Source organism: Lissotriton helveticus, chromosome 10 (assembly GCF_964261635.1).
Source record: "Lissotriton helveticus chromosome 10, aLisHel1.1, whole genome shotgun sequence".
Lineage (NCBI taxonomy): Eukaryota > Metazoa > Chordata > Amphibia > Caudata > Salamandridae > Lissotriton > Lissotriton helveticus.
This window is the reverse complement of record NC_136071.1, coordinates 84,923,486-84,938,252: the sequence shown is the minus strand read 5'-3', so window position 1 is coordinate 84,938,252 and position 14,767 is coordinate 84,923,486. Positions and strand designations below refer to the sequence as shown.

At 50.1% G+C, this 14,767-nt stretch overlaps 1 protein-coding gene across 2 annotated transcripts in view; it reads right to left on the bottom strand.

Annotated features, from left to right (window-relative positions):
- Nucleotides 1-14,767, bottom strand: part of PALB2 (partner and localizer of BRCA2) — a 107,928-nt gene that overhangs the window by 86,142 nt on the left and 7,019 nt on the right. The window contains exons 2-3 of one of the 2 annotated variants that reach the window (XM_078664800.1): nt 2,537-2,722; nt 1,423-1,482 (exon numbers count right to left, since the gene is read on the bottom strand). In XM_078664800.1, the coding sequence (XP_078520926.1) occupies nt 1,423-1,482; nt 2,537-2,584 (108 nt within the window). In that variant the 5' untranslated portion in view covers nt 2,585-2,722. Of the gene's footprint in view, nt 1-1,422; nt 1,483-2,536; nt 2,723-14,767 lie in introns of those variants that run through there. The other variant, XM_078664799.1, reaches the window with a different exon arrangement.

The window sequence follows — 14,767 nt, the reverse complement described above, 5'->3', positions numbered from 1 at the left end:
CGGAATGTGGTTTTTGAAAAATAAAAAACACCTAACGGCCCAGTTACCCTGCAAGTTTTCACCTAATTTGCGGAAGAGAAACCGGTCTGTCAAACTCTAAATAACTCTCAAGTTCCTTTTGTGTAACTCCTGTACAACATAATGCAACTTCACATTCGTATTGAACTGTACACCCACCTCAATGCAGGTCGGTCAGTCCCTAATGGACATAGTAGAATCTTCTGACACTCTAGTGTGCTACACTGAGCATGCTCTGTAGAATATATCTAATTCAACAAAGTGCAAAAATGGCTTTCCCCCTATTCAATGTTAATTATCCCCTGTGGTGATGCTGGGGATCACAATTATTTACTTATTACTACACCACAAAGTCACCCAAGTGCATAGAGTGACGTTAAGTGAGACTCATAGGCTATAACAGAGTGGGGTTGAAGAGGCACCCTGGACAAGGAAACCCACTGCTAGTCCCAGCTGCTAAGACCCATGTTGCTTTATACCCATCCAAAGCTGCTTCCTATGGTATGACCTTATTTCCCTCGCGTAGAGCCTTGTTCAGGCGTGCACGTTCCACTTCTTGTTCAACGGAAAGGAATCTGAAGTTGTGGGGGATCATTTTCAGTGAATGGCCGGGCAAAAACTTGCCAAATGTTCACGCAATAAGTATCCCAAGAATGCATGGTGTTTTACCCAGAAAACTCTCATTTCAAGTTACCTTCCTGACATTAAGAAATACACAACCAAGCTGACAAGTCTGGAAAAATCCAAGAGAGTAGAAATAAAATGCAAAAATTTAAGAAAAAATCTGGGTGGCATGCATTGACGATCGAGTTAGATGAATTAGCGACAGAACTAGACCACTCAGTTAGTGCACTTCGTGTTATTCCTTTGACCATTCTGAAACATACTGGCTTTTTGCTGATCCCTCACCCTTCCCTGGGCAAAAGCACACTTTCTAAAATGTATTCTTACCGTACTCCGTTTTATCCCTACCTAGACACAGACTATTTACCAAGAACGTATCACATTTTCCGATTTACAATACCCATGTTATTTATTATATGACCAGTGCAACACTTTGTCACACATACTTTCTGACCGTATTAAAGTCTCTCTGAGATGGGAACCATCTCTTATCCCTTGTGTAACTGGGTCCAGGGCCCCAGATTTAGTCAACATACCAAAGATGCCTAAACTGCAACTGAGAAGTGGAGCACAGAGATCACAGTCTGCCTGCTGAGGACTCTTTCTTTCACAGTAGTATAGCCCTGCTCTATGACAAAGGGCTTTACCGTGGCATCTGTGGCAAATCACAAACAAGAGAAACACAAGTTGTTTTAGATTTTTGTTGTTCTAATTTGGACAGAGCACAGCCATATTATGGGAGGAAAAGGAGCTTTCAGCACTCTGGTAAGTCTTACATACCTGCAGCCGGCGAAATGTTTGATGATATTCTTTTTTAAGGGAGGCCAGCTTCTCTTTAACCTGTAAAAAGAAAATGGGATTGTTAAAGATGCATACCAGGATGAAACAGGAAAGGTGTCTGCACAATGTGTAGCAGTACAGAAGCTCAAGATAAGTATGGTCTAGTTGGTTTACTAAAAAGGACAAGGGGTATCACCCTGAACTTTTCTGGAGAATTGCAAAGCAGCGCTCTGCTCATGATTTCTATGTGGGAGATAAATGGCGAGTCTCACGATTGCTCTCCGAGAAGTGACTAGTATGTGCACTGGTTTCACTATAGCAGAGATCTTGATCTTTCAATGAGAGACTCACTTCAGAATGCTTTGTAATTGAAGGATAATCCCCAGTCTCTGAAAATACACTATATGCTCTATACATGACTTCTAGGTGAGGGATCTATCCCACTTTACACTGAGTGATGGCAATCAATGATTTATGGCTGGGAAGTCTTTTCTCCAATTAGTGTGTTTGAAGCATAATGAAGGTTCCCAATTTCTCAGTTGAAGGTGTGATTACATTGCTGGTTTCTACCTTGGTATTGCTGGCTGTTGGGTGTTAAAATGTTTATCTTATCCCCACTTTATATATTACTCCATATGCATTAAGCCTTTTGTCCTTCAAGTTATCATTTATTGGTTTTATATAGTGCTTTTACCTTAGTTTTGCCGTCTATCAGCACTGCAGATATTTGACCTTGAAAGGATTGCAGGCTAAGTTGACCAATGTGTGTATTACACCGACTGATCAAAGGAACAAATGTAATCAGGTAATCTGCCCCACGTCTCTTGTCCTTCACATAGAAGTAAAGAAGATAAAGAAGATAAAGAAGTATATACAGACAGCAGCAATCATACTTCTAACACAATGGATGCACATTGGGATCTGAAATCCACATGCATACTAATAGTAGCTCTGTGGAGTAATTGGTAGCTGGTCCATGTTCTGCAAGAAATGCTGAGATTAATTCGGTCTACCCCAGAATGTTCTCTAAGATACTTTAAGTCTGGTCTGCTGTCAAACCAATTTCTCTGGAAATATTCGAGACTCACTAATTGAACACTCAATAGCACCTTACCTTTTCTCTTTCTTCCCATGTTAGCGTTTTACCCATTGGTTCATCCATGGTTATCTGTGCCTTCCAATATTAACTGGTTAATTGTTCTCATGCAAGTTGGTGACCTTCAGAAACAGAGGTCCTTGTTCACCAGATCCACCTCCTAGGAGAAGCATTGCCAGGTACAAACGGTCAGCCGTGGAACATCTGTGAAGGAGGAAAGCAGAATTAAAAATAACCTGACTTCACTAAACCTCAATGCAAGGGTCCACCAGTGAACTTCCTTTCATCTTATTTCTCAATTTAATAATTTCCTTTATGGTCACCTAGGAACCCTGTAGTTTTCCACATCCAGGAGTTTTCCTGACCTTTCGTCACTTAGCAGATATTAGTCACTGTACAGCCATCAGCGGCAATCCTAACCACACAAAGATAGAGCAATGACATGTCTGCACTGTAAGGAATGCTTTGGTACCCCAGGAACCAGTTATTTAATGATGAGAACGATTCACCACATGGATATCCACATCATTCAACTTCACACAAGTTTTAATAATATTATATTGTATTGTAATTGCATTTATATAGCGCTTACTACCACTGACAAGGCGTCGAAGCGCTTTTTCGGCAAGTGGCACGCTACCCCAGAACCCATAAAGGATTAGTGGTGAATTTGTATAGTGAAATATGGAAGTAATTAGAGTGGTGGATATTTAAATCTGTTATTTCTATTTAGATGGATAGTGCAGGGATAGAAGAGGAAAAGGTTAGCATTTATATAGCGCTTGCTACCCCTGATGGGGTGTTGAAGCACTTTTTGGTGAGTAGCATGCTACTCCAGAACCCAAACAGGATTAGTGAGGAATTAGTATAAGAAAATATGAGAATAATTTGAGTGGTGGACATGTCCGTCTTATTTGGATTGAAAAGGAATAGTGGAGGAATAGTAGTGGGATGGGCCTAGAATAATTTTTTTCTTCTTTTTTTGAGTTCATGGTAGTGGGAGGGGGTTTGGGATGAGTAAAGGGGAGGTGGAGTTATGCACATTAACAGGTAAGTACACGACTTACAATCCCAGTCTTTAGGGGTTTGGACAACACAGGGCAAGGCTCAAGTGGGCATCACTAGCAGCACAGGGGCAGCCGGGTGCAGAGGTCAAAGGTGGTGCCCAGAGCCCAGTGTTGGTCTATGGAGACTGGGGGTGGTTGGAGATGTATGTTTTGCAAGTCAGTACTTGCGGTTTCAGGTCACAAGCTCTGGAGGTTTAAGCAAGCACAAGGGGGGCACAATACAGCACCAGGTGTATACCACCAGTGGCACAGGGGCGGCTAGGTGCAGGGTGTAAAGACTGCATCGGGCATCCAATGCAAGCGGATCGAGAAACTTGGTTTCAGAAAGAGGCTGCAGGCTTGGACCAGGAGGCTGGACGAAGGTGACCAATGACTGGGCAAATAAGTTAAGATGTTGGTGGACATTGGTGGACGCTGGGGCACTGTTGGCTGGGCACTCCAAGGTCGGGGACTAAGGATGCAGGGGTGCCTTTACTGGAGCCGGTTGTGGTCAGGTGGACCCTTTGTGTAGAAGTTGCAGGCATCTTCATGAAGGCCAGGAGAGGTCAGCCACTGGTGGTTTGGAGGTGAGGATCACTGGGGAGACTTCACTGGACCGGCGGGTCACTCAGGATCGGGCCGTGGGGGGCGGGTGCCGAGTGGACAGAACATGCGGATCCAAAAGGCAAGGGAGTCCTGGGTGTTAATTTCTGTGTAGACAGGACCACTGTTCTCTGGAGTTCTTGGTCTTTAGGAAAGGCAGGCAGTCCTCCCAGGGTTGTGGAGGTCACTGGGCCTGCAGGACAAGTTGCTTCTTCTAGCAGGTTTATTAGCGGGCTGCAGACAGGCCGGCATATTGAGCCATGTTAGTGGTCATCTGAAATCCGAAAATCAAGGTTCTGGGGGTCACCCAAAATAATCAATTTAGGGTGTTGCAGGTACTGGCAGGTAGTAGCCAGTGGGCAACTTACCTTAGGGTGACTACACCCTTTGGATGACCCCCACCTTTGGGGAGAGGGCTTCCCCTAATCCTAGTTGCTAAAATCTTTCCATCCACCATAGAGGGGGTCACTTCAGATCGGGCACCTTAGGGGTGGTCCTGGCAGAGAGGGGACACATCTCTTCAGATTACTAATATTCCCACCGACCTTGCCACCAAAAGTGGGGCTTGGTCAGGGAGACGGCCATCTCCACTAGCTGGAGAGGCCCAGCTGGCATCACTAAGGGCTGGAACCTTTTGAGGCTCACAGCCCTGAATGCTGTTCCTGCTGGAGGGTAGGTGAAAAGCGAACTACACCCCAAGCAGGCTTTGTGTCTGACACAGGAGAGCACAAGCCTCCCACCTCAGGGGGTCAGAAACATGTCTGAAAGTGGCAAGCTGGTGCAGACTGTAGGAGAGTGGGGTCTGCAATCCTATGGTCACCCCAGATTTTTGCTTTTTGCTTCACTGGTTTACGACTTTCCCTGGCTGTGGGCCTGCTAATCAGACCCACAGCCTAGCTGTTCTCTCTCTAAATTGACAACCATGTACCTTAGGTGCATTTACCAATTGGTACTGGGCCACCTTATCAGTCCCTGTACAGTATACCTTAGGTATCCAGGGCATAGGTGTACCCAGGGCCTACCAGGGGCTGAAGCATGTATTATGCCACCCCTGGCTGGCCATCTAAACAGACACAACTGGCTGCACGACAGCTGGGGCAAGGTGGTGTAATCACCCTCTGCTTTAGATATAGTTCCCTATATCTAAACCTAAAATGGACACATATATTCCTATCAGTCACTCCTATGGAAGGCCTTATCAATCCTGAAGGCAGAGTGCTTGGAATTATGTGAGATGGTGCTCTGGCATGAGCTGAGCCCGTTTGCAGCTTGCGGAACCAAGTCCTAATAGCTGTTCCATGATAACGCTATACCATATACTCTTAAGTGCATTATAATCCTCGCGGTTAAATGCTAACTCTGGTATAACATTATCAAAACATGTCGAGTAAGGTGTCATACGAATTTGAATACTACCCCCTCGCCAATTCTGGCGACGGGGGTAGCATTCCACCCTTCTAGAGGGACACAACATGTATGTAACTGAGAACCCCGGTTAAAGTTAACTCGAGCCTTGGCATCACAAAATGGATGCTGCCACCACAGACACAAGTCTGACCTCCTGCTGCTGGGAGTCCTTCCAGCGAGGACGGCTTGGACAAAGGGTTTCCTGCCTCGGGAGGTGGTAGCACCACCCCAGACAGGATTTTGTGTATTGGGTAGGATAGGCTTGAAAGGAATGAGACATGCCTGGGGCACACAAGGTGCCCTGTGCATACACCGGTTCAAACCAGTTGCTGGGGCACTCCAGCCCCAGCTCTAGCAGGAAACCGGACAAAGGATAGGGGGTGTAACCACCCCCCTTCCGGGTCCCACCCAGGGGAGGGACCTAGTCAGTAGTGCAGCCCCGTTTAGCAGGATAAAGGTAGGAGCTGGTCCCATTCCAAATTAGATTATCCTGAACATATTCTACAAGAAGAAACTCTGGACTTCGACGTTCTGCTCCACAGAAGACTGAAGAATCTCCCTTGTGGGCAAGGAGTATCCACCCTGCACAAGCAGGCACCATCAAGCGTCCAGCGGCTTCCCTTTGTCGTCTTCCTTCCAGGATCCAGACTTCAGAGCCCGACGAGACCCGGATTCCCAGACCTCTCCGACCTCAACCCACATCTGCAGCAAAGCTGAGACCCGTGGGTGCGATGAGACACGTGGGACCGGCCATCTTGGAAGAAACTGCACTTCGCTTCCAGCACGACTCCCGAGGTAAACTCGACCAAGTGCTCTGGGGACTGAGAAGCCCCAACCCCGAGCAGCTCCTGCACCGAAGATCAGCCCTCCAGCATCCACGAGATCTGCGTGGGGCCCTTCTGCTTTGTTGCTGCTCGACGCGTTGTCTGGTCACTTGCCGGCTGGCTAGTGGCCTCCCAGACAACGAACCTTTGAATCTTTGCTGCTGGTCTGGTTGCTCCAGACTGGCCCTTGCTCCCTTCCAAAAGAGGGGCACCCCGGACTCTCCTAGTCCGCACCAGACGCTTTCTCCACTCACCGCGTGGGTTGCCTTTGCCAAGGCCTGTTGACGCCGATTCCGGATCCAACACCGCCGACAGCGAGAGCCTGCGTGGGACAGCTTGTGCCTCCATCCTGGTCGTCGAAGACACCTCCTGGTCCACGTGGCTGCAGAGTCAAGCGTCCACTCTTCACCTGATCGCGACAACAACATCTGGTTCCTTCCTGGTTCCACTCCAGTCACTGGCTAGTGACTGTGAACATTGTCCCCTCTGCTTTCAGGTCTTCTTCTTCACCAATCCACCCTTGGATTGCACCGGACATCTTCCTCCTGGTCGCCTGCAGCATCTTTTCTTTCAGGCTCCATTGACTTCAACGCGAGAACCCGACGCACTTTGACACCTATGCACCCGCGGCCCGTGGGTGAGGTAACAAGGGCACTTCGGTGCTCCAGGGTAGTTTAACTGTCCTAGTGTCTAGTTCCACAGTCGTTTTAGTCCTACCTAGTCAGGATTGTCCGTACTCACCTTTAACTTGAACTGTACTGTCCATAGACGTTGTTACGTATCTCGCGTGTGAGTTAACACTCTGCACACGCGTTCCGTGGGCCTCCTATTACTTACCTAGTGTTAGTGTAGCGTGGTCCCATCGATCCTACAGCCTCTGGACAGCTCCATTTCTTCTATTGACTTTCACATTCCACTTACTTAGTATATGGTTTGTCGTGCCCCTAGGGCACCATTGTAATTCGTGCAACTTAAACGTATTTTTCCTAAGAGTTTGTCATGTGCTTAGCCCTCTGACCTCATAAAGAGTTCAGAGGTGTTGGTATTAATAAATATACTGTTTATTTTCATAAAAACCTGTGTGGTGTCCTTTCATCTGGTATTCAAGGGGTTATATTGTGGTAAAACAGCTGGCTTCACATGCCAAAAGAGTTTAGCCTAAAGACTGCTTTGTCCATGCTACCATTAGGATAGCTGGTCTATAAGGTTGACTTACAACCAATCACCATAAGGGTTGTTTGGCCTGATACAAGGTGATCACTAGAACTAGTGAGCATCATATATCAGGCCAACTTCTCACACAGACCAGTCAGCTGCACACCAGAGTTGGCTGTTTTTGAGGGGGCATCTCTAAGATGCCCTATGAGTGCATTTTACAATAAATCCAACACTGGCATCAGTGTGTGTTTATTATGCTCAGTAGTTTGATATCAAACTTCTTAGCATTCAGTAAAGGCATCATGGAGCTGTGGAGTTCGTAATGACAAACTCCCAGCCCACGAACACTCAATAAGGCTTCACAACACTTACAATATCTAAGAACAGACTTAGACACTGTAGGGGTATATTGCTCTTGCAGCTGTGCCTTCACCGGTTATATACTGCACCCTACCTTAGGGCTGTGAGGCCTGCTAGAGGGGTGACTTACCCATGCCACGGGCAGTGGTTTGTAGAAATGGCACACAGAGATGTGGACCATGTTGACTCTTCAGTTTTTGCTGCACCAAAACACACAGTCTGCAACAGCAGTGGGTGTGTGTTTGGGCACGGCAGCGCGACCCGGGGGCAACTGTGAACCAGCGGCGGGGAGATGTGACCCCTTCGACCGCTGCAGCCGCATTTGAGCGAGACCCGGAAAACGTGGCGACTTGGGACCCGAGTTGCGGTCTGTACAGTGCCCTACTCTTGCACCCGGAGGCCGCGACTGTGGGCGGACCGTCTCCCACCGCCCTGCACGCTGACATGCCGCGGCGGGGCTCCCCCCTCCCCCCCGCTCCTGGACAACAACATCTGCCATCCACGCAGCAGGAGACTGGCACGCTGTTGGAGCAACGCGGAGGCAACACCAGATGGACCCTACCGATCGATAAGGCAGTGGAAGCTGTGGAGGCCTTAGGCAAACCCCACCGAAGCTACGCCACTGCACAGGCACTGGACTAGCGCCTGGAGGTACCAGGGGGAGATACGACGCGCTATTGGGCCCAGCGAGACCTGCGCCCGGGAGTGGCTGCCTCCTTGCTGCCACGCTGCAATCCTGCGTGCCTAGCTCTGGGGACCGTGGAGCGCTGCACGTGTGACGATCACCTGCCTGTGAACTACCGGTGGGACGATCCCCTATGAGGTGAGGAGCCTGGGCTGACTGGGAGGATTGACTGGTGAGCGAGGGCTGCTGGTGGCCTCCCCAAGACATTGACACCACTGAGGAGAGCCGCAACCCTGACGAGGGTGCTCTCCCTTGCAGCACACCTGTGCTATAACCCCAGTCGCTGCCAGACAGTCGCTGACATTGCCCACTGCCCACAGCAGAACGCCACGCGGGGAGACGGAGAGACACTGTTGCCACTTCAAATACTAGGTGCGGCACACTGCCGCCGGGGGTCCTACCGCCATGAGGCTGCGAAATGTGCGACTCTGACACCCTACACCCTGCACCGCGCTGCCGGCCGCGGTGACACCGCACCCTTTGGACATTCTTCCCGCATACCCTATCCCATTGACTTTGTTTGGGCAGAACACCACCACTAACTAGAACCCCCCTGGAGTGGGGACGAGTGAGCGCCCTGCCGACGCTCCCCCTGTGGCTGGAGCAGACCCCTCCAGTCGCTTGGAGACTGGGGACCTGGTGACCTACTTGCCCCAGCACCGTTGCGGGGGCTCTCCTTTGGGACCTGCCTTCTCTGTGGACCGTGACCACTCACACACGTCGCTTTGCCCATGTCTGGAGGGGTGAGGACGCGCACTGGAACCGGCGGTATATCTACAAAAGGGAAACAGGCCAAATCGCCGCCCACAATGGATACCGATGTGAAATCCAAACTGGATAGTGTGTTAACTGTGATGGAACGCCTGGAAGAGTCCCTCCAACAGACTCGCACCTCCCTAGAAAATAAGATCAACAGAGTAGCGATTGATATGACCCATCTCAAGGCCGACCACAAGAAATTACAAGATTGCACCACCACGCTGGAAACCACGGTGACTGATCTGGGACCCCGAGTGAATCAAACAGACAAACATACGTGACCTCCTCAACAGGGTTGAATTCCTGGAGGAACGTGCTGAGGACGCGGAAGGACGGGCGCGAAGAAACAACATCAGACTGGTTGGCATACCGGAAAAAGGGGAGGGGACGGACCCTACGCGCCACGTGGAGGACTGGCTGAGTGACCTCTTGCCGGAGGGAACACTATCGCAGCATTTTGTGGTGGAGCGAGCCCACAGGGTGCCCACGAGATCCCTCCCCCCGGGGAACTACAGAGACCGCGACGCCATCCTGCGCGAGTCCAGGAAATTAGGAGACGTTCGAATAGACAATGCCACAGTAATGTTTTTCCCAGATTACACCGTTCAGGTGCAGCGGCAGAGACATTCCTTTCTAGCGGTGAAGCGCAGGCTGCGACAAGCGGGTCTCAAATACTCGCTCCTCTTCCCGGCGCGTCTACGAGTGGTGGCGCAGGATAAGACACACTTCTTCACCAGCCCCGAAGAGGTTGAAGCCAGGCTGGATGGTGGGGTGGAGGAGGCACCTCGTCGGGCGCAGGGCACTGCTACGATGACGCGCTCCCGGGGGTCAAGACGGCGACGCAGGCGCAAATCACCTACACCTCACAGGAAACGGCGACCCGCTCCCCGCCAGCAGATCTAGTCTTGCAGGAACAACAGGATGCGCTACGCAGGGTTACGGAAATCAGTAGCTCTCCTGCGCCGTCCTCTGCCCCACATGCCAGTCCGCGCACTTTCCCCACGACGAGGCAATCTACGGCATACCGGACTCTCAACAGTCTGCAGACCCACCTGAAGTCACACCGCAAACAGTGGATTTACTCGGCTGAGGGGAGGCCCCCTTGAGATTTTCAGAACATTCACGCAGCGGTGACCGTTACGCATTCGCATCCCCTGCTCGTCATGGGGTGCGGGTTATTTGGCGGCGATGGCCGAGGGGCCCCCCTTGCTCCGTATGGGGTGGAATCGGCGACACACAGTGAGTAATACTTTACAGACATTGCAAATGCTTGAACTATGTCATTGCGACGCCTTCCCACCCCCTACCGTACTTGCTGCTGGTCTGGCGGTCCCCGACCCGACCTTGCCGGAGGTGTGCGCCCTCGCACAGACTTTCCCTCCAATCATTGCAACAAACGGACACTCTCCCACTACATTACATTTGCTGATGCCCGGTAAAGTCTGTTAGATATGGCCCACATTCTTCTTCCGGCCCGGGATGGGACACTACCCCCCTTGAGAACACTACTGTTGTGTCGCCACTGTGCCAATTGCTTACCACCCCCTAGAACTGTATAGTTAGAAGTTTACTTCAGCTCACTTGAGTGTTTGGACGGCAGCATGTTGCGCAGCCGACCTTTTGGTATTTCTTACTGTATTGCCTCTTCTAGGCTCCATGTTTTCCCTTTTACCCTCACCCCTTGGGAACTGCCTGGGTCGTTCCTTAATATGTTTGCAGCTGTGTTTGGTCTGGAGATGGGGAGGGTGCCGGGAGGTCAGTGGGGGGCCACACCCAGAAAATTGGGGCTGGTTGACAAAGGTGGATCTTGCACAAGTGACGATAATGGCTGAAATTAGGATATGTACATGGAATGTCAGGGGCATGCATACACCAGCGAGACAATACCAGATTTACTCTTATTTGAAGCGCCATAAGTTTCATGTAGCGCTTTTACAGGAAACACATTTGAACAAGGCGGAGGTGTGTGCTCTGCACCGCAGATGGCGTGGGCAACTCTATGCCACTGAGTATTTCTCCTTCGCACGCGGAGCGCTCCTGTGGGTCCGTCCTGGAACCCCATGGGCGGTCATGGACACACATGGGACCCGGACGGCAGGTCCGTGATAGCCCGGGGTAGGCTAGATGGACAGCCAATAGTACTGGCCTCTCTGTACTCACCAAACACTGACCAGGGTAGTTTCTTTACCCGCCTCTCGACGGTACTGGTGACCTGGCATGGGGTCCCGTGGATCCTAGGGGGTAACTACAACTGCGTCTTAGACGCGACTCTAGACCGCTCTTCCCCACCCCCGACTGGTGCACAGACACACGTCGCCACGAAAGCATTGATCAGCTGGGCTACACAGTGGGACCTACATGACGCATGGCGGACACGTAACCCAACGACACGGACATATTCCTACTGGTCGGGCGCGCATGATCTACATGTACGCCTGGACAGGTTTATGGTGACCACTGACCTCCTCCGGTATTTATTTATTTCCGGTATTTATAAGCGCGACACTCATCCCAAGGGATATCACGCGCTATGAACCAAGAGGGACTACTGAGGTATTGCTGGGGGGTAATGTTTTAGGGAAGGGTTATGTTTTAGGGAAAAGGTGGGTTTTCAGTTTTTGTCGAAACTGAAGATAGTTTGTGGTGTGTCTAAGGTCGGAAGGTAGGTCATTCCATCTTTTGGCTGCCAGGTAGGAAAAGGCGCGGCCACCTGTTCTGACTTTGTAGATACGCTTAGGTTTGGCCAGAGCTGATTGACTTGATCGTAGATTCCTGTTGGGAACGTAGAAGTCGATCCTCCCTTGGAGAATCGTGGGGCCAGTTTTGTGAAGAGCTCTGTGCGTGTGGCTTAGGAGTTTAAAGTCAGCTCTCTGGCGCATCGGTAGCCAATGAAGTTTCTTTAGGCATTCCGATGCAGAGTCTCGCTTGCCTTTATTACAGACCAGTTTGGCCGCCTGGTTTTGCAAGACCTGAAGGCGGGAGAAGAGTTGTTCGTTCATCCCTTCGAATAATGCGTTGCCATAGTCCAGGCGGCTAACCAGTAGGGCTTGGGTGACTGAGCGTCTGCAATCCAGGGGTATCCAGGGGAATATCTTTGAGAGAAGTTTGAGTATGGCAAAACCCTTGCCCCAGAGTGATCGGAGGTGGTCCTTCATGGACAGGGCGTCGTCCATGATGATCCCCAAGTTTCTCGCATGTTGTTTTGGAGTGGGGGCTAGTCCTAGTGTGGGTGGCCACCATGTGGCGTCCCATATAAGTTTGGCTCCACCAAACAGCAGAATCTCCGATTTACCGGCGTTTAATTTTAGGCAGTGGTTGTGCATCCATTGGGCCATCTCGGAGAGACAGTCGTGAAGCTTTTTCTTTGTTGTCTCAGGCCCTTCATCCATTGCCACCATCAGCGGTGTATCATCAGCATAAGAGCATATGCCAATGCCCCACTTCCTTCCAATGTCGGCCAGTGATGAAATATAGACATTGAAAAGAGTGGGGCTCAATGAGGCCCCCTGGGGGACCCCACAGCCGATGGTGTTGGGTTTTGAGTGGAACTGACCCATATGCACTGCCTGGGTACGATTACTCAGGAAGGATCGAATCCAGTTCAGTGCTGTTGATTGCACTCCTTTACTCAGGAGTGTGTTTAGCAGACAGTCGTGGGAAACCGTATCAAACGCCGCTGACAGGTCAAGCAGTATCAGCGCCACCGATCCCCCTTGATCAGTGGAGCATCTGATACTGTCCGACACTGCCAGCAACGTTGCCTCGGTGCTATTGTTAGCTCTAAAGCCGGTTTGAGATGGATCCAGGAGAGAGTTATCTTCTAGATACCGGGTCAGTTGTATATTGACTGACTTCTCCAAGGCTTTGGATATATAGGGGAGCTGGGAGATAGGTCTGTAGTTCTCTGGATTAGAAATGTCGGATCCTGCTTTCTTTAAGAGGGGGGTCACGGAGGCCAGTTTCCAGGCTCCAGGGAGAGTAGCGGTGGTTAGCGACTTGTTGAAGAGTTGAGTGACAAGGGGGCAGAGCGTGGGTGCGATTTTGGAAAACACGAAGTGGGGGCAGGGGTCCGAGGGGGATCCGGATTTGACTGTGCTCAGTAGAGCTAATACCTCCTCTTCAGAGAGTGGTTGAAAACTAGTTAGACGAGGTGTATTGACTGAGTCTGATTGGTCGTTGTGTCTTTCTGATGTCATTATCTGCTCGCCAGGGTTGTCCGGCTTGCTAGGGGTATTTAGGGGAGTGAAGGTGGAGTATATTCTATTGATTTTATCGGAGAAGAAAGTGCTGATGCGCTCACAAGCCTCGGTTGAGGGGGTGAGGGTTTGTGAGGTGCTGGGTGGTTTGCTAAGCTCCTTCACTATTCTGAACAGTTCTTTTGCTGAGTTGCTGTTCTCATGAATGCGTTGAGTGAAATGCGCCTTTTTTGCATCTTTAATGGCCGAGATGTATTGTTTCCATTTGGTAATATAGTTTGCTCTCGCTTCACTATCTTTCATCTGTCTCCATAGATGTTCGTTTTTTTGGCATTCCTTTTTGAGTTTCTTGAGGTGAGGGGTGTACCATTTCTCGTTTGTGGTTTTTTTTCCTCGATTCCCGCATGGGAGCTAGTTTGTCTAACGTTTGCCGGATTCCGGCATCTAATAGAGCGGCGTCTTTACAGACGGGAGAATCGTCCGCAGGTGTGGTGGCTGTCTCAAGAAAATGGTTTTGAAAGTTTGATTCATTAATTAGCCTCCAGGCCCTGCTGGCCATGGGCGGGGTAGTTCTGGGCTTCAGAGGTTTTTCCGGGAAGTTTAAATGAGAAGGATACCATGGAGTGGTCAGACCAGGATAGGGGTAGGATTTCTTTAATATCGGTCGACTCAATGGTGGTGAATAGTAGGTCTAAGGTATGGCCGGCTGAATGTGTGGGGCCAACTATCCACTGCTTCAGTTGTAGAATTCCCATGTCATATTCCAGTTGGGAAGATCCAGGGGCATCCGCTTTTTCATAATGGATGTTGAAATCGCCGACTACCATATAGTTTCTGTTTTTCAGGCAAAGTGGTAGCAGTTGGTTCAGTAGTTTGGCGCTTAAGCTAGCCTGTTGCCCTGGGGGGTTATATATGACTGCTCCGGCTATAATGGTAAGGCCTTCAAAAAGTACTTTGAAAGGTAGGGTCTGATGTTCGGTATAGACAGTTGTAGGTTCGGCGAGGCACATCAGGTGATCCCTGAAGATCACCGCGACTCCGCCACCTTTTTTTTTGCCCGGTCTATCTTGTGTAATAATTTTGTAATTAGGAGGAAGGGCATTTGCTAGGTCTGGAGCACTGGTTTCAGATAGCCAGGTTTCGGTAATAAAAACCAGGTCTGGGGCCTTGGATATCAATAGATCCCAGATGTCCAGGGCGTGTTTAGGTAG